General features: G+C 43.3%; 1 protein-coding gene across 10 annotated transcripts in view; it reads right to left on the bottom strand.

Annotated features, from left to right (window-relative positions):
- The window catches only part of LOC132819886 (1-phosphatidylinositol 4,5-bisphosphate phosphodiesterase beta-4), a 532,815-nt gene that overhangs the window by 186,766 nt on the left and 320,580 nt on the right, over positions 1-25,469 (bottom strand). For all 10 annotated transcript variants that reach the window (XM_060831826.1, XM_060831835.1, XM_060831830.1 and 7 more), the window contains 5 exons: positions 21,956-22,099; positions 12,261-12,340; positions 8,993-9,046; positions 7,537-7,618; positions 359-459 (listed from right to left, as the gene is read on the bottom strand). In XM_060831826.1, coding sequence (XP_060687809.1) covers positions 359-459; positions 7,537-7,618; positions 8,993-9,046; positions 12,261-12,340; positions 21,956-22,099 — 461 coding nt within the window. The remainder of the gene's footprint in view (positions 1-358; positions 460-7,536; positions 7,619-8,992; positions 9,047-12,260; positions 12,341-21,955; positions 22,100-25,469) is intronic.

The following is a 25,469-nucleotide window of genomic DNA, read 5'->3' as shown; positions in this document are numbered from 1 at the left end:
ATCGAGCAGGTTAGATTTCAAATGCTGCAAGTCCAGCAGATGCAAAATGATTCCAGGAGCTCTCTATACTATCTACAAAGAACATCTTAAGTATTTCTGCAAAGGATTTAATTAAGCTACTGTGTTAATATAACTGGCATGGTCACAATGATGACAGTAAATGGATTAACAGTGTAACGCACCATTTAGTTAAGAGGTTTCAGATGAAGCATGGTCCAGATAAATAGTAGCAAGTAATCGGTTATTAAGCGTGATACTTTCCATATGGGTCTACTCTAATTCTTTTGTATGAGTGACCTGTCTTCAGCTCTGGATCATAAATAGTCATGCGAACAATTCCAAATGACTCTCAACTTACAGTTTCTTGAACAGCTCCTCAATGTCAGTGCGAGGGCAAATTTTTTGCGTTAGCGCATAAAATTTATCGAAGGTGAAAATCGTTGGCTCAATTTCATCATTCTGCAAGAGACGAGAGCACGCCATTATAAAAGATCTGTCACAACACATTTCAATATCAGTAACACACTGCCAATTTATCAGTAATATCAGGAATGCTGCATCACGGCCTGTTTAAAATGAACTAAATTCGTCATATAGTTAAGGAGGGAATAAAGGCTTACTTTGTAGAGTGAATTTGGGGCTTGGAACAACATTTGATCACCGCTGACTGAGAAAAATGAGAAACCATTTATCTGTCTCACGAGGCGTGAATGATTTATGACACTTTTGGCATTTTCTACTTTCAATTCAGATTGGAACAGGTTCTCCATCAGGCCCCAGTGTGTGATATGTGATTGTCAGCCTGTGCATGCAGAGTAAAAAGTTTATAATAGCTCTATCATAAGCTGACTGAAATAACATTTTTGCGAGCTAACAGCAAGTCTTAAAAATAAATCGGACAGATGTGCACTCGCTCTCACCAGCTGTAACCATGGGAACTCACGACAATCCCTATGCATCTGGAGTACTGGGGTTTAAAGTAAATCTTAATGAGACTAATGCAAAAAAAGACGATAGAATGCATGGCGAATTTCTATCAGTATCAAAATGAAAAAGCATTTCATCTCCAATCACCAAATAGGGAAGGTTGGGACACCTAATATCCTGTTATACTTTGGATTTGTAGGGTGTCTCATTTATGCAGCTTGAGGAACTGGGATGGACACAGGGAGGGTTCCTTCTTGCAACCTCTGACAGCAAGTGGAGTGAACATGTGGCAAAGAAAAATAACAAGGCTTGAGAGTCTGACTCAACAAAGTAAATCATTTAGGGGAGGTGATGGCCTCGTGGTATTACTCTAGACTTTTAATCCAGAGACCCGGGTAATGAACTGAAGAGCCAGATTCAAATCCCACTGCAGCAGATGGTGGAATTTGAATTCAATAAAAATCTAGAATGCAGAGTCGAGATGACCATGAATTCATTGTTGATTGTCAGGAAAAACCCATCTGTTTCACCAATGCCCTTCAGGGAAGGAAATCTGTTGTCCTTACCTGGTCTGGCCTACTTGTGACTCCAGACCCACAGCAATATGGCTGAGTCTCAACAGGCCTCTGGGCAATTTGGGATGGGCTATAAATGCGCGTCGAGTCAACGATTCCCACCTCTCAAGAATGAATTTTACAAATTGTTGCAGGGTTCTGCCCTGACACATAAATCTCTTGAGCCATTAAAGAGACTGACGGGCCTACTCCCACATTTCTATCTGCATGCTAAAGGTTCTCATTCAGCTGGCACAGCTGTAATCAGTTTCCTTTTGGCAAATTCATCAGATGCTATTTTCAAGTCTCTACCTGAAACCCTTAAAACAGTTAACTATTACTTAACACGGATTCCCTAAACTGAGATCCTTGTGGAATTCCTTCCCTCTGACACACCAACAGCCCATGGAGCCTTCCCTCCCTCTGCAGTAAAATGGATGTCGAGTAAAAAATGAGGTCTGCAGATGCTGGAGATCACAGCCGCAAATGTGTTGCTGGTCAAAGCACAGCAGGTTGGGCAGCATCTCAGGAATAGAGAATTCGACGTTTCGAGCATAAGCCCTTCATCAGGAATATGGGCTTATGCTCGAAACGTCGAATTCTCTATTCGTAAAATGGATGTCAGCAAACACCGGAGATGTTATCTCCACTGGTGGCTTGCTGGCCATTTACTAGCAATCACACGACTTCCTGTCTGAGCTCGAGGTTCGAAGTGATCTTCTGAAATGGTCAATTCTTCATCGACTGAAGAACCAAAATGATTTCTCCCCCATCTTTAGAAGGCTGGTACCCATTCTGGCAAGACCACAACACAATATTTTTTAAAAATGGTCAAAATGAACACAAAACATCTTTGCAATTTTGATAGGAAAGAAAAGACATAAAGTCAAAGGTCATATGGCACAGAAACACCCTTTGGTCCAACGAGTCCATGCCAAACATAATCCCAAACTAAACTAGTCCCACCTGCCTGCTTCTGGCTCATATCCCTTCAAACCTTTCCTATCCATGTACCTATCTAAATCTCTTTTAAATGTTATCATTGTATCCACAATCAGCACATCCTCAGGAAGTTCATTCCACACATGAATCACTCTCTGTGTAAAAAAAGTTGCCCCCATGTTGTTTTTAAATCTCTCTCCTCTCACATTAAAAATGTGCCCCCGGGTCTTGAAATCCCCCACCCAAGGGAAAAGACAACTACCATTAACTCCATCTACACTTCTCATTACTTTAAAAACTTTTATCAGGTTGCCTCACATACCTCTTACGTAATAGTGACCAGCTTATCCAGTCTTTCTTTATAACTCAAACCTTCCATACCTGGCATTATCCTGGTGAATCTCCTCTGAACTCTCTCCAGCAAAATAATAATAATAATACCCTTCCTATAGTAGAACTGGAGCTGAAAATGTGTTGCTGGAAAAGCGCAGCAGGTCAGGCAGCATCCAAGGAGCAGGAGAATCGACGTTTCGAGCATGAGCCCTTCTTCGGGCTCATGCCTGAAATGTCGATTCTCCTGCTCCTTCGATGCTGCCTGACCTACTGCGCTTTTCCAGCAACACATTTTCAGCTCTGATCTCCAGGATCTGCAGTCCTCACTTTCTCCAATAGTAGAACTAGACACAGTATTCCAGAAGAGGCCTCACCAATGTCCTGTATAACCTGAATATGACTTTCCAACTCCTATACTCAAAGGACTGAGCAATGAAGACAAGAATAGAGAGGGGAATTCATGAAGATTGAAGGACGATATTACCCCAAGGTGTAAGGAAACGGCAGGAGTGTTAAATAATTACTTTGGGTCAGTATTCAAAGTACAGCAAGTCCATAGCATGTCACATGTCTGGAGGAAGCTAATACTGAATCAGAAATAGGGACTCACAAGAGTGTGTTGGACAAAATCAAATTAAAGACAAAAATTATAGTGCTAAATAGTGACAAATCCCCAGACAGATAGCATCCTTCCTAGGGGTTTAAAATGAATTGATGAGTATATTGTGGAAGCCCAATTACTCTTGATGCAGTAACCATTCTTTTATGTTCAAAAATTGTTTTTGTCACTCCACTTTTGAAATAAGCTGAGACAAAGTATTGTGGATCAGTTAACCAAACATCAGCTGTCAGAAAATTACCACAAGTATAAATAATTCATAAGAGTGACTGAACATCTAAAACTTTCAAGTGATCAGCCTGAGGCAGTATGGATTTGTAGTGGGTAAGCCACATCTGACTAACAGGACAGAATGTTTTGAGCAGGTATTCGAATAGTGGACAAGGGAATGTTTACAGAAGTTCTTTATGTGTATTCTCAGATAGTATGATTTCATATCAGACAGTTAGCTAAGGTAGAAGTTCATGGGATTGAAGGAACATTCTTTACCTGGTGAGGAGATTGGTGGATTGGAAGTGACATGGTTTGAAGGGAAAGGGGGCAGATATTCTATTGCAGAATGTGATAATGGTGGCCCTTAAGGATCTATGTTGTGCTATCAACTACTCAAAGCTTTTCTTTAGCAACCCAGATGATATGATGTGACAGATACCCAAGTTTCCCAAAGATGAAAAGGTAGATAATGCTATAAGTGGTCAATGGAAGCCTAAATGTTACAACCTTATATGGGACTAAACCATGCAAACTGCTTAATGTCAGCAAATGTCAGGACGTTGACCTTGAATGTGGACATTTCTAAATGTTGAGAAGCTAGAAATAGTGAAGGTTGGGCTTCATGTACATCTGTGTGCAGAAATAAATCAAATGTTGAATGGAAACACAGCCTTTCTAGCTAAAGGATTAAGTTGCAGAGGGACGAGAAATCATGCCTTGGTCATACAAAACCCTGGTTAGTCTGGAATACTGCAAGCAGTTGTGGGCTCCATACCTTTAGATTAGATTAGATTAGATTACTTACAGTGTGGAAACAGGCCCTTCGGCCCAACAAGTCCACACCAACCCGCCGAAGCGCAACCCACCCATACCCTTACATTTACCCCTTACCTAACACTACGGGCAATTTAGCATGGCCAATTCACCTGACCCGCACATCTTTGGACTGTGGGAGGAAACCGGAGCACCCGGAGGATATTCTGACCTTAGAGGGAGTGCAGGGGTGAATTTAATAGAAATACCTGGTCCACAGGGTTAAAATACGAGAGATTACACAAACTGTAGCTGTATTCCCTGAGTTTTAGAAGATTAAAGGGTGAATTGTGCAAAGTTTTCAAAATGTTGAGAGGAACTGGTAGGGTGGATGGACAGAAACTTTGTTCATTTGTTCATTGTCTGGGGACTGTAGAATTGGCTAGAGTCTGAAACCTAGAGCCAAGACTTTCAGGAGTGAAGTTCGGTAACACTTTGATATGCACAGAGGTTTGTAACACTCGTTCTGCGAGTTGCAAATTATGCTCAGTCAATTGTTAATTTTAAGTCTGAAACTGATAGGCTTTTGTTAACTGAAGCTATCAAGTGACATGGTCCTAAGTCAGGGATGTGGTGTTAGATTGCATATTAATTGCCAATAACAAGGTGGAACAGGCTCAAGGAAATAAATGCACACTCCCTGTCACTACGGAAAACATCTGAATGTTGCATTCAACTATGGAATTGCTTCTGAACTAATGATATTTATTGGCATTTATTTCTTCAAAATCTGTGAAGAAGGACAGAATTAATACAAGGTGACACAAAGCTTGCGTTGAATCATTTAGGTCCTTTATTGCACAGTAATACAACCACATTTACTTAGCTCAAATCGATAAATTGCATGGTCAGATTAAGTAATGAAAGCAATATGCTGTCCATAATTCTGTGGTCCATCTTGCCTGATTGAAAGGTAAGAATACCTATTTCATAACCATCGGGACAACTATCTTTCCCTGCTGTTTTCTGGTTCTCTTGTTTCTGTTTTGAGAAACCCCATCTCACAGACAGACAGAAACCAAAAGAATTACAGAATCCCCACAGTATGGAAGTAGACCCATTTAACCCACTGAGTCCACACCGACCCTCGGAAGAGCATCTCATCCAGACCTACACCATCCCAGTAACCCTGCATATCCCACGGCTAGTCCACCTAGCCTGCACATCCCTGCACCTTATGGGCAACTTAGCATGGTCAATTCACCTAACCTGCACATCTTTGGATAGTGGGAGGAAACCGGAGCACCCAGACGAAACCCACGCAGACATGGGGAGAAAGTGCAAACTCTGCTCAGAACAGTCAACCCAAGGGTGGAATCCTTGCATCAGTTGCATAAGACATTGGTGAGGGCCAAGTCTCAAATATTGCGTGCAGTTTTCATCTCCTGTTTAAAGAGGGATTGTGTTGAAGCTGCTCCTTTAACAAGGTTATGCTGTCCTTGGCTTTTTTTTTCCAGAGAGGCTGTAAACGACTCAGACTCTGAAAAGTCTGGGGATTGAAGGGTTTTAGGGCCAAGTTGATAATAGCTAACAGATACTGCAGCAGGCAGAAGGTTTTCAAGTTTAAAAAAAAACACACTTATACAATGAAGCGGAGTGGCCAGTTCTCCCAGCTCAGCTTTTCTCTGGTTTGGTTTAGTCTTTTAGTAGTAGTATGGAAAAGGCTGCTGGACCTAAAGAAGCAGGTCCTGACTGGTATTTACTTGCTCTCTGACTTCTCTTCTATAAGACCCTGTGTCTGATTTTACCTTTTGTGCCAAGGGGTGCTTATGGGGATTGTTGTATGTATTTGGACCAACTTCATTAAGGTGGGATGATCTATTGGGTTTTCAGATAGGTTAAGTAATTCAATATTCTGTTTTCTGTTCTGAATGTGTTTAATTCAGTAAACTTGAAAATAAATTCTGTTTTGTTTAAAATTGAGTGGTTTGACCAGCTGCATCCCTCCTGGAATATCCACTTAACAGCTGCTTAAAACAACCAGCAATGTTAGGGTCTAGGCTAACTTCCTGAAACGTTTTGAGGGGATCTAGCCTGTTCCATAACAGAATGTAAATGTATTGGAGGTGGTTTTACTAAACTGATAATCTGGAACTAGAGGATCATCTTATGAGGAAAAGCTGGACAGGCTGGGCATGTTTTCACTGGGCTTTAGAAGAATGACTGTTGATTTGATTGAAGTTTATAAGATCCTGGATGGTCTCATCAAGTTGGAAGGGAAAGGATTAGTTTAGATTACTTACAGTGCGGAAACAGGCCCTTCAGCCCAACAAGTCCACACCAACCCGCCAAAGCGCAATCCACCCCTACCCCTACATTTACCCCTTACCTAACACTACGAGCAATTTAGCATGGCCAATTCACCTGACCCGCACATCTTTGGACTGTGGGAGGAAACCGGAGCACCCGGAGGAAACCCACGCAGACACAGGGAGAACATGCAAACTCCACACAGTCAGTCGCCTGAGTCGGGAATTGAACCCGGGTCTCGGGCGCTATGAGGCAGTAGTGCTAACCACTGTGCCACCGTGCCTCCCACAAGATTGTTCACCTTCTGCGTGAGTCCAGAACTGGTGGGCACTGTTTAAAAACAAGGGTGTTACTCTTTTAAAAAAGAAATTAGGGGGAGTTTGTTCTCTCAGAGAATTGCTCTACTCTGCCTCAGAAAGTGGTGGAAATCAGATACTTTTAAGGCAAATAGAAATGACGAATTTGGAAACAGGAACAGAGTAAGCCATGGGTTTATTAAATGGCGGAGCAGGACTGAAGAGCCAAATGGCCTACTTCACATGTTCTTTTGCAGCAACAAGAATGCCACAGCATTTTCTGAACCACTATTTTTTAAAATCCACAGGAACCAGGAGTAAGGCTACCCAAAACACCTGAAAGAGACAACGCTATATAACGCTATTGAATCATCAATTAAGGTGTTGAGCTGTTCTCCAGCGGGGTGGGGGTTTCATTTCAGACTCGTCCAAGAAAATGCTTTCAATTTTTGAAGGGAATCAACAGATTCAAGACACTTGGAAAGTTGAGGGCAAACATCCTTTCCCTAATTTAACTTACAAGGTGAATGAACCGATTAAGAGAAGCTGGTCAGCTAAAATTGAAAGTCAGAAGGATTTCAAACCTTACCTTGCCACTTGGAAGACCAAGTTCCTTCAGGACCTGAAATATCACCTTTTCTGTTTTGCCCGAGGCAAAGGTTCTGGTAATACTGAAAGTGATGAGACAGTAAAAGCTTAGCTCTAGTTTGTCAGCTTAGTTCTATCATGCAGCTGCACTACTGACCAACATGCAAGACAGGGTGGGAATGTATGCGACAGATTTCTGCAGGCACTCCCGACACATAAGCTATTCCTGTACGAAGCCTCAGGAAGGAAGATTTCGAGGCTTTTAAAGACTCTTCCAGTTAGAGTAGATGATTAGGGAACAAATAGTGTTCAGAAGTCTTCACTTTCTCCTGCAGAAATACAGCTCAGGTACATCACCCAAATGTGTTATGACGCCTTCCTGAGCTCCAAACATTCAAGGTATACAGAGGAACCTCGATTGTCTGAATACCAATTATCCGAATTTTGGATTATACGAAGAAGATCTCAAGGTCCTGACAGAGAAGTTTCAACACTAATCGCATCTTTTGTTTACAATGGTTAAAAACAAACCCACTTACTGAAATGCTGCTGAGGACAGTCCTGGGCATCGATGGGAGCCCAGGCACTGTCTCCAAATGACTGAACTCCCGCCCTCTTTCTCTCGCCCCACACTTTCCCTGGAGTTCTACACAAGGGTGTACCCTAAACCGTACCCTTCCCCAGATAATCTCTCCAACATTGTCCTGTATTAGGCAAAGGTGGGACCTGTCAAAAGGTGGTGTGTGTGTGGCTGTGTGTCCGCTATTTTGGGACTCACCCCAAAGGCAACAGCAGTCTTACTGCTGATGTCCAGTCCGGCTGCCCCAGAGCTGGGGGGAGGTGGTGGGAACAGACGGGGACGGGGGTGGCTGACAGTGGCGGGGCACATGGTGGGTGGGGGCGGGAGTGGGCCAGGTCAGAGGGGGGAGGGGTGGGGGGGGTCACAGAGGGGGTCAGATGTTGGGTGGGGGTGGATGGGGGAGCGGGGTTAGACGGGCAGGTGGTGGTGCAGGGTTGGGCGCGGATGGGAGGTTGCGCGGGGCTCATGCGTGGTGTGCTGCTTCCTCATCTCCTAAACGGGGAGCGGACTTAACAGAAAATCCGAGCCCCAGAGGAGAGGCATTGAATCCCAATTAACTGAATAATCAATTATCAGAACGAAATAGTGCCCATCCATCTCATTCGGATAATTGGGGTTCCTCTGTATTCAGAATTAGTGTTTGCAGGAAAGGAGGAATGTGCATATTCCTTTATTGAAAGCAAGCTACATCGTCAAAGGCGGCATGCCCCAAGCCACCTAACTTAATGTAAATACTCGGTTTTTCCATCACTTAAGACCACTTCTGTCACCTCTGTACCCTTGGGTCAGCCTTTGCCCAGTTTTGCTGTGAATAAAGCACACATTCCCAACAGCGAACAACAATTAGCACTGGTTTAAAAAAGAAAACACTTCTCACCTCCTGACTGGAATTTTTCCATTGACATTTGTGAGAAACGATAACCTCATCCAGCTGAAAGGAAGGGAGAAATATTGAGATTAATTATCAAGTCTGAAAAAGAGAATAGAAAGTTCAGAAATACTCAACTTGAAGCCAAAATCCCAAAAACGCTCAGTAGTGAGGTGGATTCCAGGGGAAATATAAGTACCATAATATTGCCATGCACAGCCCAGTATAATATTAACATGACTGCTATTTATAATTGAAAAGAGTGACATAAAATCACGAGGCATCAAACTAAAATGACCATTTGGATTTTAGGAAGCCCGAAACGTCGATTCTTCTGCTCCTTGGATGCTCCCTGACCTGCTGTGCTTTTCCAGTACCACACTCTCAACATCAATATAATTAGCGACAGGCAGTATCCCTTGAGGCAGGCTGATATCGAAGGTAAAAAGTGAGGTCTGCAGATACTGGAGATCAGAGCTGAAAATGTGTTGCTGGTTAAAGCACAGCAGGTCAGGCAGCATCCAAGGAACAGGAAATTCGACGTTTCGGGCCAGAGCCCTTCATCAGGACTCATCTGGCTCTGGCCTGAAACGTCGAACTTCCTGTTCCTTGGATGCTGCCTGACCTGCTGTGCTTTAACCAGCAACACATTTTCAGCTCTGATATCGAAGGTAAGATGGATACAGAACTGGCTTGGTCATAGGAGACAGACAGAAGTGGTGGAAGGGTGATTTTCTAACTGGAGATCAGGGACCAGTGGTGCCCTGCAGGGATTTGTGCTGTTGTCTTTAATATATACAAATGATTTGGGGCTGAACATAGGTGTCTGATTAGTAAGGTTGCAGATGACGCAAAGATTGGGGGAGCTGCAGATAGTGGGGAGGATTGTCAGAGGACACAGCAGGATATAGATAGGCTGGAGGCTTGGGCGGAGAAATGGCAGGTGGAATTTAATCCAGATAAGTATGAGGTGATGCACTTTGGACGGTCTTAAGCAGGAGGGAATTTTGCAGTAAATGGCAAAACCCTTCGTAGCATCAACATTAAGAGTGACCTGGGTGTGCAGGTCCACAGTTCACTGAAAGTGGCAACGCAAGTGGACAAGGTGGTCAAGAAGATGTACGGCATGTTGCCTTCATCAGTCAGCGCATAGAGTGTAAACATTGGCAAGTCATGTTGCAGCTGTATAGGCCTTTATTCAGGCCACATTTGGAATACTGCATACAGTTCTAGTTGCTACTAGCAGAAGGATGTGGAGGCTTTGGAGAGGGTATAGAAACAGTTTACCAGGATGTTGCCTGGTTTGGAGGGTATTACCTCCGACGAGAGATTGGACAAGCTTGGTTTGTTTTCACTGGAATGTCGGAGGCGAGGGGGCGACCTGATAGAGGTTTGCAAAATTATGAGAGGCACGGATAGAATGGATAGTCAGGGTCTTTTTCCCAGGGTAGAAATGCCAAATACAAGGGGATTCAGGAATAAGGTAAAATGGGGTAAGTTAAAAGGAGATGGGAGAGGCAAGTTTTTCTGAGAGAGGGTGATAAATGTCTGGAATATGCTGCTAGAGGATGTGGCAGAAGCATAGACAATGGCAACATTTGTACCATGACAGACACCTGAATAGGATATGGGATACAGATTGCATACAGGCAAGAGGTTTTAGTTTAGAAAGACAATGTGTCAGCTCAGTCTTGGTGAGTTGAAGGGTCTGTTCCTGTGCTGTACTGTTCTTTGTTTTTTGTACAATTAAGGTGATATGAACACAAAAAGACTTTCATCAAATAAGACTCGCAAGTATCAGGAAATTTGACTGAAATCCCAGTCGCGCTGCTGCAGTTATCCAACTGATTGCACCTTTTGGGTCATTACACTGCTCTCCAGAGTCCTGCTGTTCACCGAAATCTCCCCCCTTTCCAATTCATGTGTTCATGTCAGCAATGCCCAAGGAAGAGTCAGGGGGAGTGCTCTAGAAACATTTGGATGTGGCTGGGGATGCAGCTGGAGATTGTAGTTGGGTTTAAGGTTTGTCTGAATTAGGGTGGAGTGGATGGAGTCTATCTGCCAACTGGGTATATCTCAACACAGATGGAGAGGAGAACCACTGGTTGGGAGCGTCTGAAGAACTTAAATACTGCAAAGTTGAACACTCAACATTATGTAGGATATCTGGAATTACTTATCTAAATTGCTGGAAAATGGGACTAGATTAGGTTAGGATAACTGGTTGGCACGGATGAGTTGGATTGAAGGGTCTGTTTCTGTGCTGTACATCTCTATGACTCCATGACTAAAAGGTGGGTAATGAAGATCATCTTCAAGTGTTCAGACATTCCTATTTGTGCTGAAGGCCTGCCCAAGGTATGTGACAGACTCAATCCAAATACTCAGGACCATTAAAGGCTTTGCCACATACTCTGAGCTGCTCATCCTGTCTTTCTCAGGTGATTTCCAAAAACAGCATAAATGTACAAATTCCCATTTCCTGAGCAGATTACCTATTTAGCTCAGATCAGAATATTACTTCCAACTACACCAGTTTTAGTTAGATAAGAGCAGAATGGTCAGAGAACCTGTCAACGATAAAGAACACAAAATCGCATGTTGGTGCACAACTAAATAATGGCTTCATAGAATCCCAACAGTGTGGAAGCAGACCATTCAGCCCACTGAGTCCACACTGACGTTCCGAAGAGCAGCCCAAACAGGCCCATTCCATCACCTTGCATTTCCCATGATGAGTCCACCCAATACGCACATTCCTCGACACTATGGGCAATTTCCAATGGCCAATCCATCTAACCTGCACATCTTTGGACTGTGGGAGGAAACCGGAGCACTTGGAGGAAATCCACACAGGGGAGATAGTGCAAACTCCACACCGACAGTCACCCAAGGATAGAATCTAACCTGGGTCCCTGGTGCTGTGAGGCAGCAGCCTAATCACTGAGCCAGCATGCCACCCTGTACCTGCTTGGATCTGCTATATTAACATAGGCATGTTTGAAAAACTTTGCATACGAATCTCGGTTTCACATTAATAAACACAATTTCAAGTTCTTGGTCACGAACTAATTCCTCGTGCTTTGTTCTGTTTTGTTTTGGAGCCTGCATGTTTTCATTAAAAAGTCCAGTTTTTGTGTGTATGAATTTAATGCTTGATTTGATGCTGTACACATCACTTAATAAAGCTCTCCATGAGAATGACTAATACAACAAAATCAAATTCATTATTTGTTAACGCAATTTAAATAAGCAAATAAGACGAGTGTAACTTAACTGTTTCTTCAGACAGGTCATGGGGCAGACATTGTTAGCTCTGAAGTTGTGAATGATGGCTCTTAATCCTTCTACCCAATGCTGAAAGATCAGAAAGACAAATGACCTTCAGTGTTAACATTTGACTTTCAGTAATACAGAACTTGAACACAATTGAAATAAGGTTTGTTGAGGTTTCTCATCTTCAGGACCATTTGCAAGAACACCAAAGTGAAGGGAAAATAACATTTATACAGAAACTGCTGTTTGGCCAATAGCTAATTATCACTCTCTCATGCGGTAGAGAAACACTGTTTTCACTTTAATTGGCATTTGTACAATGAGGAGAAAGTGAGGACTGCAAATGCTGGAGATCAGAGCTGAAAATGTGTTGCTGGAAAAGCTCGGCAGGTCAGGCAGCATCCAAGGAGCAGGAGAATCGATGTTTCGGGCATGAGCCCTTCATCATTCGTGCAATGAGGGCAAGATGAAAAGCTGTGGCACAGGGTTTCTCTTTGAGTTTTCCTAATTTTGCCCACTTCCATTTCACCCCGTCTTGAAACACTCTCCCCCCCCAGCGCAAAGCCCTCCAAAAATCCATGATGTGCCGCAGCTACACGACCATACTGTTCAGCAATGAAATCACTGCATGGTGCAGTGTCGCACCCTTACAGCTGCCCCTGTGAAGTCAGCAAAAGGAACCACTGAAGCACTCGTCTGTTGCTTTCCAGCATTGAAAGGGTTGCTCACTGATGTTCACTTTCTTCTCCAGCTTCCTAGCAGCTGTAACAGACAACACCTAAAAGTGCAAATCCCTCTTCACAGGATAGAGTCTCCAGTCTCCTAAAAGCCAATCAGCTCCACATCGTTGTACTCCTTTGAGCTTCCTCTTCATGGAGCCCAGTTGTCTTGTACGATACTTGTTGGAGAGAGAAAAGCACAGTGATGGGATTAGCAGCCAGAGGTCACTATTCCATGAAGCTTTAACACACGCACCAATAGTTCAAGAACAGCTTCTTCCCTGTTATTATTGCACTGATGAATGGACCTCTCCAATTTCAAATCTAATGTTGGTCTTGCTTTTGTGTATCTCCTACGCAGCTGTAACCTTGTATGCCTCACTCTGTCTAAACACGCTATGGTCTCTATGTCCTTGTATGTTATGGCCTATCTGTACTAATTGCAAAACAAAACTTTTCACTGTACTTAGGGTCATATGAGAACAATAAATCAAATCAAACCAAATCCTTGTCATTACATCAATACAGCAGCTCCAGAAGCTAGATTAAGTCCTTGTCATAATTTAATAGCACAGTCCTACAGCAAAAGATCATTTTCATAGAATCCCTACAGGGTGGGAACAGGCCCTTCAGCCCAACAAGTCCACACTGACCTTCTGAAGAGTACCCCACCCAGCCCCATTCCCTTACCCTATACTTACCCCTGACCAATGTACCTAACTTACACATCCCTGAACACCATGGGCAATTTAGCATGGCCAATTCACCCAACCTGCACATCTCTGAACTGTGGGAGATAATCCACACGAACATGGGGAAATTGCAAATTCTGCACAGACAGTCACCCGAGGCAGGAATCAAACTCAGGTCCCTGCCGCTGTGAGGCCTCAGTGTTAACCACTGACCCACTGTGCCGTCCCTACCTCTAAGCCACTGAGATTTTTTTTAAGTCAGCAATAGGGGAAGAGATCTGTCAATGTCACTTGCTTTTTAAAGCAGTCACACACAAACATATTTAATAACTTTTGCTAATGTATAATGCACTATGATTGTGTAAACTTCAGAAATGTAATAACTGTTACTAGATTGAAAGAAGCAGCACTAACTCTGTAATAAACTATTGAGGGACAAGGACAAACCTATACAGGAACTGAGAGCAATTAGCCACCTCTGGGAGAAAGAGTCGAAGGTACATGAATAAAACTATTTTGATACCTGCTCTACAATGGGCTGCTTTATACCACAAGGACAAGTGATTGCCCTGTAGAGGAATTAACTGCAGGAAAGCTGTGTCTTCAAACAGACAGTCAATGCCAAATGTAACAAGGAACAAGAATTCTGATCACATACGCTGTAGCCTTGATGGTGCTAGAAGGCACAGTCAATAATTTGGATGAAAGAATGTAAAGAATTATCAATAATATCACATGTAGACGTCAAGAACAAAAAAGATCTGTAAAAGAATCCAACACCAGAACTAGTCAGCAGCAGAACTTCAAAGAACAGCACTGCAAGAGGATTGAACACTGGACTCTTTTAGAGACAGACATTGTGGTTGGAATCCTGGCCAGATTTCACCATTAATTAGGTGTGACTAAGTTGAGTTGTGCGGCTTAACTTGTTTATTGGGCAGGATCTTATTTTGGCTCTACATGAAGTTGAATTCCTTGTTTTAGTATCTGATTGTCTGTAAGATTTCTTAGGTTAAAAACAATGACTGCAGATGCTAGAAACCAGATCCTGGATTAGAGAGGTGCTGGAAAAGCACAGCAGTTCAGGCAGCATCCGAGGAGCAGGAAAATCCTTAAAAAAATTTTAAATTTCTTAATAAATAACCAAATTAAAGGTAACCTGTGGTGATTTACCCACAACACCACAAAACGACTAGTAATATTTTATCTATTGTGACTGCTCTTAACAATTATATGAGTACAAAAATCTACCAACATCAGCAATGAATTGTTGGTATAATGCAGTCATGATATGGGTAAAGACAAGACTTCACCATGCACCAGCTGGGCTCTTTGTTGTTGGTACTTTGCCCAGTGGGTGTAATCTAATAACTCAATAGCATATCAGTTGATTACTTGCGGCCAATACAGATGGCTTTCATAGTGCAGCAAGGTGTTTGCACCATTAGAGGGCAGCACAGTTCTTAAATTGCATGAAAATGACACTGTGCCACCTGACACATTGCTATCTCTCGGTGCATCGCTTTCTTTGAAGATATACTGTTTCCAAAACATCCATCTAGGAAATTAGTGTGGGATGCGACCTTATGATTTAAGCCGCAGCATTTCCTTAATTTGCTTGGGATCTCAGGACTGCCAACAGGCACAATACTAAGAGGCCAGGATACAGGTTAATTGTGTCCTGCAATGCAAGTAGAACTCATTTGGATATTTTAATCACATGCCTGTTTAGTCAATTTTAAGGTGGGATTTTCATTGCCATCTACTGTCGGGAAACTACTTAACCTGCCCCTGCTGTTGCCTCTCAACAGTGCGTACAGGACCCCATTTACAAATCGGGTTTCGGAGGTTCTCTGGTTGCAGGTTCTTCACTCGCCCCCTTGTCCTCCATCCTGAAGACAGAGAACCATCAATGAAGAGCACAGCTAGAGCAGCAGGGACGAACATAATGAAGTATACAAATGCAGCCCTACTTATTGTCAGGACTTGAGTATGGCTGAAAATCATACAGACTTGGCCACTGTAGCTCTTTATCCTTATGTCCATCAGGACGGATGCCAGATTGCCAAATTTCAAAGGAGCAACCATTTACGCTCCTGGGAACAAGACCAATCTGCACTCTTTGCTCATTCAATAAAAACTATTGCCCCCTTTGAAATCTGTCATTCTTGTTCCTGTCCTGATGAATGCAGGATGAAAAGTTTCAATGGGACGTCTCTAAGTCAGGGATACATGGTCTTATTTGTGGCTAAACTCTGCAAATGGGTATGCTGGACGATGTAAAATTATCATAGTAAAGGCCATCTTTATTATAAGACATGTGCCCCATGAGCTGGAATGTAGCCACCATGCCAATTACTCATTTCCGTAACTGCATCTGGAACTGTCCATGGGGTTGTATCAAAATGTTACTCAACAAATGCAAAAGATACTAAGTACAACTGCAGCAGAAGTGGCAACTGTCCATTCGGTAACCTGAGTAACTCACACCTTTCACATTCAACTATCCAACAAACATGTGTTCTTAAGTATCGGCTTGTAGAAGGAAAACATACATAAAAAGGCTGTAGTTACATACAGAACTGGAGGTTATCATTGCAGCAATCCACAACTGATGGGCTGGACAGAGCTGTTGGAGAATATGATTTGGAGATGCTGGTATTGGACTGGGGTGCACGAAGTTAAAAATCACACAGCACCAGGTTATAGTCCAACAAGTTTATTTGGAAGCATTAGTTTTTGGAGCACTGCTTGAAGGCAACCACCAGATGAAGGAGCGTCGCTCCGAAAGCTCATGCTTCCAATTAAACCTGTTGGACTATAACCTGGTGTTGTGTGATTTTCAACATTGGAGGTTATCGTTATGGAGTTAAGAGAGGGTATGCAGCCCCTGACTAGTAGCAAGAGCTTTCAATCCCCTATTTTTTTCTATCACAAACCTTGATCAACTTCAGTGCAACATACTCAATAGTTAGCTATACAAAGTGATACATTTTTTGTTGAAAGCTTTGCAAAATATGTCATCTCTAAATTGTCAAGGAGATATAATGAGTCTAAGATTTTGTCTCAATTTAGCATTCTGCATGAGCCTATGTTACCTATTCCCTCACCAGTCAAACACTCATTCCTGATTATGACAAGTGTTATTTAATAATCCATGGAATGTGCCAAGTAAGCTGTCTGGTGATGGTGGTGGGAGTGTGTTTCTAGGGAGAAGTCTGCAAAAGGGCCATCGGCTTTTGCCCAACGCTGCAGGAGTCGTGGATCTATCTGAAGACCAGCATTGATGATGAGACCTTTCTGTAGCCTCCATTACTGGAGGCGTATCTGTTGGTCCAGGTCTCAAAATTAGGCACAGCCACCTTTGCTCAGGTCATCTGAGGGAACGCTCAACAGCACAGCAACAAAGGCTGACACACAGCAATTGCACTGAAGTGTGTTCACACGAAGCAGACAGCTTACAAATATGTTCACAGATATGTTATGGGCTGAGAGTCCCACAGGAACTGGAGCAAGCACAAGCATTGTGACAGTCACAGATCCATCCACTGAACCAGCATATTTAAAGTATTACTCCGAAGCCTTCCAGACTCAATAACGAGTTCAACAACTTTAGGGCTTGAGCTTCTCCCAAGTCCTTGACCTACCCTCCACACACCAAGCCTATCAATTATGGCAGCCCACAAATCCACCAACACACTAAAACAGCAGCTAATGAACTTGAAAGGCCCTATACAGATAACAAGCAAAACTAATGTCATTTACAAAATACCTTGCAAGGACTGTAACAAATACTACATTGGACAAACAGGCAGAAAATTAGCCACTAGGATACATGAACACCAGCTAACCACAAAACGACATGACCCACTCTCACTAGTATCCTCACATATGGATGAGGAAGGACACCACTTTGACTGGGACAACACATCCATCCTAGGACAAGCCAAACAGAGAGACACACGAGAATTCCTAGAAGCATGGCACTCCAACCAGAGCTCTATCAACAAACACATTGACTTGGATCCCAAATACCACCCCCTGAGAAAAGAAAACAGGAAATTGCATCACCGTAGGAAATTACATCACCACAGGAAATGACATCACCAACCCAAGGAAACCCAAACGCATCAATAGAAAGCGGGCTATACCACCAGTGCTTCATCCGGAGGTTAACTGAAGATGTTACCTAGTAGGGTGATGAAACATTTGCTAATGAAACTTCCAGCTCAGCGAGCAAACCAACATCCAGAACCAAGCTTTGTTATCACATAGTCGGTTTTTATACATTATTAGCCACTAACAATTCTCACAAATAGTTATTCATCCTCTCGGCCTAATCATTTTCCACCTACCCAAATATTCTTCACTCTTGTTGGGCTTTATCTCCACCTTTCATTTACTGCTTGTCCCTTCTCCCACCCCATCTTCTGCATAAAAAGAACATTTGCCTAACCACGAGCAGTGCTGAGGAAGGGTCACTGGACCTGAAACATTAACTGTGATTTCTCTTCAGAGATGCTGCCAGGCCTGCTGAGCTTTTCCAGCAACTTTTGTTTTCGTTTCTAATAGAAGTATTCATCCATTGCAATCAAAAACAAGCAACGGCATTCAGAAGTCATGTGTGTCATAGCATTTGTTCATTATGTAAACACCTTTAAGGGGAAGATGATACACATGAGGACACACAGGCTACAATGTCATTCCAAGGGCAAGAGCCAAGGTTAAAAACATTGAAGGCGCCTGAATATTCCAGTGCAAGGTTGAGCAAAAGCTGGATTGAGTGGATCTCTGATGTGTCCTGCCAGGTATCAGGTAGAAGGGATGAGCAATGGATTTCCGTATCTCGGAGTCAGACTGAATGTGAAGGATGAAGGCAAAAAGCAGGCGATTAAAGGATTATAGCAGAGAAATGAGGAGCAGAGCTATCACAGTGCAGACTAAACTGAAAGGATCACAGGCTATTAAAAGGAAGGTTGGAAATAAGTTAATCCTATTGCACCACATGGGAAATAATTTTTAACCAGTAATCCTAGTTTTTCCCAACAAAGTGTGTCTTCTATTATAAATACTGAAACATCGTTGAAGAACTGGGGGAAGTGCTGGGTACACTTTTGTTTGCGATTTGTACAAGTTATCTAGATCTGAATGTAGAGAGCATGGTTAGTGAGTTTGCAGATAACACCAGGATCTGTGGTATAATGGACCGTGAAGAAGATTTAAACAGGACACGAGGGGCAAATAATAACACGGAGAGCAATTTGTGTGGGGCATGAATTTCCAGAGTATATGGGTACAGTTACAACATTTAAAACACATTTGGATAAGTACGTGAAGAAGAAATGTTTGCAGGGAATGGGCAGGTCCTACATGGATGACAACGGGATAGTGTAGGGGGATGAGCTAAGAATAGTTCACAGGTTGGCGCAACATTCAGGGCCGAAGGGCCTGTTTTGCACTGTGTCGTTCTATGTTCTAGGTGGGACGAGTTTAGTTTGGGATTATGGTCGGCATGGACTGTTTAAACTGAAGGGTCTGCTTCTATGTTGTATGACACTATGGCTATTCCTGGCTTTTCAAAATGATGATGCGACTTTGCACTGTCTGGGTCGAATGCTCTGCATTTCATTAGCAGAGAGTGTGTTGGGACCATATCTAGGTCCCTCCTCTTACTCCGGTTTTCTAAGGGCCCCAGCTACAAGATCCTTCCAGTCTCCAGGTTTCCGGTTCAGGCCCAGCCACCGTTGCAAACAATCATCTGAGGGAACGCTCCACAGCACAGCAGCAACTGCATTGAACTGTATCCACACAAAGCAGTCAGCTTGAAACCATGGAACAACAGTCCCACAGGAACAGGTGTCACGGTGGGTCAGTGGTTAGCACTGCTGCCTTGCAGCACCAGGGACCCGGGTTCAATCCCACCCTTGGGTATCTATCTGTGTAGAGTTTGTACATTCTCTCCAGGTCTGTGCGGGTTTCCTTCCACAGTCCAAAGATGTGCAGGTTAGGTGGATTGGCTATGCTAAATTGCCTATAGCATTCAGGGATGTGTAGGTTAGGTGCATTAGTCAGGGGTTAATGTAGAGTAATAGTGTAGGGGAATGGGTCTGGGTGGGTCACTCTTTGGAGAGTCGGTGTGGACCCATTGGGCCGAATGGCCAATTTCCACACCGTAGCGATCCTATGATTCTAACGAGAGCAAGCACAAGCATTGTGACAGTCACAGATCCATCCACTGAAACAGCAGAGTAAAGGTATTACTCTAAAACCTTCTGGACTCAAAGTTGAGTTCAACAATTTCAGGGCTTGAGCTTCTCCCATGTCCTTACCCCAACTCCATATGCAAGGCCTTGGTCTCCTATTACATACAACCCAACCAAGGGGATTTCTGATGCTGCGCTTTGGAAAGATGGCAGCCTCAGTGTCAGGGTGGGCACTGCCACCCATCCTCAGCCCCTGGGAGACCTGCTGGGCTTAGCCTTCAGTGAGGGGGCCACGGTGAAGATCCTGGAAGGAACACCTCCCCCTGTTAGCCCACCAATGGCCAGTGGCCTGCGCAGATCAGTTATCCATCACTATTGGGCAGACTGTCCAATTACAGGTGAGAACCTATCAGTTTACTCACCTGGCACCACTAACTCAGAATTCCGTCTGGTCCCAACTTCAAATTGGGCTGTTTGGGATCGGGAATATTATATCCCAATTTTCTCACAGAGATGGCCATAGAGATTTGTGCTATTTCCAACATCTCTCTGTGGAACTTTGCAATTGGTAACCTAACAAAGTGGGCAGGTTGTCAGGCAGCTGTGTAAGAGAAATGTTTTGCAATGTCTTCACCCTGTAACACCAGAGGCCTTAAGATGGTCTTCATAGCAAACATCCAACTCTATTTTCGAGGACATCAACTGAAGTTGAAGGACTTGATCAGATGCAATCCAAGTTCCTGACTTTTTAAAACTCCTTACAAAAAGGCTTTTGTGACGCAGTGGTAGTATCCCTGCTCCTGAGTCTGGAGGCCAAAGTTCAAGGTATGTCATAATATGTTTGAACAGATTCATTCATGCTATGTCAGCATCATGAGCAAGGTAAGCATTGTTGCCTGTCCCTAGTTGCCCTTGAGAAGATTGGTGATGAGATGTCTTCTTGAACTGTTGCAGTCCACTTGCTGAAGGCTGACCCACAATCCTGGGATTTCCAGGGTTTTCACTTAGTGACTATGAAGGAATGGTGATATGTTTCCAAGTCAAGATAGTGAGTGGCTTGGATGGGAACGTTCAGGTTGTGGTGTTCCCATACATCTACTGCTTTTGCTCTTCTAGATGGTGGGTTTGGAAGTGACACTATGTGTCAGTGATGGAGGGGCTGATTGCTTAAGGTGGTGAAAGGAGTGCCTATCAAATAAGCTGCTTTGTCCTGGATGGTGCAAAGCTTCTCTAGACTTGTCAATGCTGTGTTCATCCAAGCAAGTGGGAGGGCATTCCATCACAGTGCTGAGTTGTGCCTTGTAGATGATGGGCAGGAGTCGGGAGGGGAGTTAATCTCAGTGGACTCTCCCATTTCAACCCATCCTTGGATAAATACCTCTACGTTTACCTGTGCTTGATTGTAACTCCGAGACCATGCAGATGTTTCTCTCAAAATAAGAGATTATCCTTCGATCCCTTCACACACCCAAGCACACATTCATTCTGCAGCAAAACACAGATCAACAATCCATCTGTATCCAGTCATTAAAAGCAGAACTCTGATCTGTGAGATGGTGCGTACAATTTCTTGCCATCCTCTCAAAAAAACAGTCAATATTTGGCATTCAGTGACGTCAGGAACAAGACTGTGTCCTCCATACACTCAGATTTGTATTTGGTTGTTTCAGTGCACTGTGCTGATAGGCATCTCAAACTTTACTTTCAACAACAAATTATCCTCCCTATTTCCTTCACCAATTTCCCATCAATGAATCAATCCCTGAAACTTGACAGAGCAACCTCAAGAGGGAAAACAGGGAATACAACCAGGAGAGATGTGAACAGCAAGAAATTATGGCAGAGGACATCATGTTTAAGATCTCGCAGAATTACTTACAGTAAGTTGGTAGATGTCAGAAGTAAGATGAAATAGAAATTCACATATCATTTCGACACCCTTTTCAAAAATAGAGTACCAAATCTCCCATGTGATAATGTGTATTGGTAGCGTTCAGTAAGAAAATAGCAACATGTTCACTGTGAAAATATTAGCTTTTTGCCACATCCGATTTATTTGAAGGACGTGCTAATTATGTGTACCTTGGCTGTTTCCGCACTGTCAGCCACCAGATACGTAAAACTGATGTTAACCAAGTCGGCGTCACTGCAAACAGAGAAGATTCTTCCATCCAGATCGTGCTCTGCTTTTCCACTGGCCTCGAGCGCGGACAGGATTTTCGGATCCTAAGAAGGAAAAAAGAAGAAATAAATTTGTCTACTGGATTAGTTACAGTTAATGAAATTACATTCGGAAAGTAATTACCAGCTATATTTAGTGGTATCTGACTATGGTTGGTGAACCCTGAATTTGGTGGAGTAAAACTTACTGAAGTTTTCAAAATATTATATACACTTGAAGTAAAATCGATATTGTGTAAGAATGGGCCTCGAGGAGAAAGTGAGGACTGCAGATGCTGGAGATCAGGGCTGAAAATGTGTTGCTGGAAAAGCGCAGCAGGTCAGGCAGCATCCAAAGAGCAGGAGAATCGACGTTATGCCCGAAACATCAATTTTCCTGCTCTTTGGATGCTGCCTGGCCTGCTGCGCTTTTCCAGCAACACATTTTCAGCTCTCACTGGGCCTCATAAATCTTACTGTTTCATAAATTGCATGCACAAGTTGATCACTGACTGTTGGACAAGAAATCGTTCATGTTTCGTTTCATCTTGTACCGGTGTTGGGAGCCCAGTTGGTGGGAACAACTTTTTCAATTGCTGTTTTCCTATATCACCAATACTCTGTTAGCCTGGGAGAGCTGTTCCGCACTGAACTCCGGTCCCAAAAGGATTGGTCATGCTAAATTGCCCACAGTGTTAGGTGAAGGGGTAAATGTAGGGGAATGGGTCTGGGTGCATTGCGCTTTGGCGGGTCGGTGTGGACTTGTTGGGCCGAAGGGCTTGTTTCCACACTGTAAGTATTATAATCTAATTGTCAGTTCAGCATAGCAAAAGTCCCTGCATCAATTTAAATCTCTGCAAGGTTTTTAATTGACAAGCAATCCTTTCCTTAATTTTATTACAATCCAGTTAGGAGGATTTGTCTCCTTGTGAACTGATTATTTGCCATGTCTCAGTCTTCCAGAATTTGAATTTGAAAAGAGAAGTAGTATTCCCAATTATACTTCAGACCACATGTAGCTCAATATCTGGGTTCCTTCAGTAGCTATTAAAGAACTTACTTCAGCAATGATATAGAAAATATTAACTGAAAGTTTGAAATGTGCAAATATATATAGCTACCTTTTTGAAAACTAACACAGATGCATAAAGCCTCCAAGTCTAGAAAAGAAAAATCAAACTTCGCAGTGTTATAAGTACTGTCCACAAGTAACAGTAACACTGTAGCTGAAGTCATTTTTTTGCCCAAGCTGTTAGCACTTGGGTGCTTGCCCGGATCAGTTAATGTTGGCCGCTATCAATTTTCTGGAGACATTGATGTAGATTTCAAATTCTCCTTGATGAAAGCTGGCACTACTGTTGGGGAGGTCTCCCAGTGAGCCAGCAATTCACAAACAATGATGGTAAGGGTTTAACAGGCAAGGCAGAGAGAAGGCGGAGGTACGTTATCCCGCTGACTCTCTAGATTCAAATCCAATATCTTTCCACCTTCCTCCAACAGCAATGCAGCTCAGGAGTTAGCTCTGTTGCCTCACAGCACCTGGGGCATGCGTTCGACTCCACCCTGGCAGACTGCCTGTGTGGATTTTGCATATTCTCCCCATGTCTGCGTGGGTTTCCTCTGGGTGCTTTGGTTTCCTACCGCAATCCAAAAATGTGTGAATTATGTGGATAAACCATCCTAAATTGCCCACAGAGTCCAGGAATGTGCAGATTAGGGGGATTAGCCATGGACAATGCAAGGTTAACAGGGATGGGGTGGGTCTGGGTGGGATGCTCTTTGGAGGGTCGGTGTGGACTTGATGGGCTGAATGGCCGACTTCCACATCATAGGGATTCTAAAACTAACAACACTCACTCTCCTATCAGCTGATAGTGTTGCAGACTTGGTACCTCCATTCTAGTAGCTTATTCCTTGCAAGTGTAACATTGCTGTCATGGCTAATATTTTTTGCTTTGTACTTTCAAAAGATTTTGTACATATTTTCAGCTAATACTTACAACTTTGGATACAACTTACAATTTTAACCTTAAGTTATTCTGTTGCGTCACGACCTACCTCCAGTTTACAGAGGAGCTGAAATAGTCCGTGTGCCACCACAATCATTTCCTTTGCTTCTCCAACTGTGCAATCCCACACATTGTCAGATTTATCGTTTACCTCACTGCATGGCTTTTCCAATGTCCCTGCTGCAGCAGACTATATAACAAGCCACCTCATTCCGGAAGTGACTGACATGTTTTCCAAACCTGTTAAGGAGCTGACTAAATGCGAGGCATTTTTTGACACTGTCACTTCAGTTGCCTGAAAGCGTTATGGTGAATGCAACGCAAGATAACCCACACTCAATCAGCGTCTTTAAACTAAAGGAAGAAATGTCAGGTAAAAGCACTTGGACGCCAGGATGCAGAGTGACATTCTCTAAAACATTAACTAACGTGCGATTTATTTTACTGCGCTGCTGCTGATAATGATAGCCTTAATTTTGGCAGGAACTCTATAAAGTAAACACTGGCTTGAAAGGATATCCTGATGGCTTCCTTGGAGACATTTGCAACTACAGTAGTAACATTCACCTTATGGTCAAACACTCTTAGTAAGTCAATGGCTTGAGTAGTTCAGGACAGTGACCGATCCTCTGTCTTTAAAAATGGGCAATAGCAGCTAATGCACACAGAATGATTTGTTCCCTGTGGCTAATTCACAATAGGAAGGAATCCTGAAGGCTCCTACAAAATAGAGGAAGTATTGGAAGCACACAGCAGCGTCTGATTAGATTTTGTTTAGACCTAGAACAGAATGCTTGCAGTGTAGATTGAGGCCATTCAGCCCGTTGAGTCAGCACAGACCCTCTGAAGAGCATCCCACCCCCAACCCCAAACTAAATCCCATAACCCCACGTTGACCATGGCTAATCCACTTTGCCTACACATCCCTGGACACAATGGGCAATTAAGCATGGCCAATCCATCCTAACGTGCACATCTTTGTGAGAGAAAACTGGAACACACCACTGAAGTGAAGGTGAAAACTCTACAGAGAGAGTTTCCTGAAGGTGGAATCGAACCCAATGCCTTGGCACCGTGAGGCAGCAGTGTTTACCACTGAGCCACTACCAGTACTTGAGACAGGCTGGCTAGTGAAACCAAGAAAGCCAGGTTAAGGGTAAATTTAGTTTGAATTCCGGCCACTGTACACAAAATATTTAAGCAAGTTGAGAGGGGAAGTTAAAACAAGTTTGGTGTCAGAAGGTGGAAGCAGTGGTCGACAATGTGGCAAGTGCAGCGGGTTAGTGAGATCCGAAGTCAACAGAGCTGTGACAGTCAGAAGAAGTGGGCAGCAAGGAAAACTACGTAGAACAGTTGACCTTCCGTAATTACACCGGCACCACTCCCCACCTCTTCCACCGCTACATTGATGACTGCATTGGCGCCAC

The sequence above is a fragment of the Hemiscyllium ocellatum genome, chromosome 10, assembly GCF_020745735.1.
Source record: "Hemiscyllium ocellatum isolate sHemOce1 chromosome 10, sHemOce1.pat.X.cur, whole genome shotgun sequence".
Lineage (NCBI taxonomy): Eukaryota > Metazoa > Chordata > Chondrichthyes > Orectolobiformes > Hemiscylliidae > Hemiscyllium > Hemiscyllium ocellatum.
This window is presented reverse-complemented; position numbering and strand designations above follow the sequence as displayed.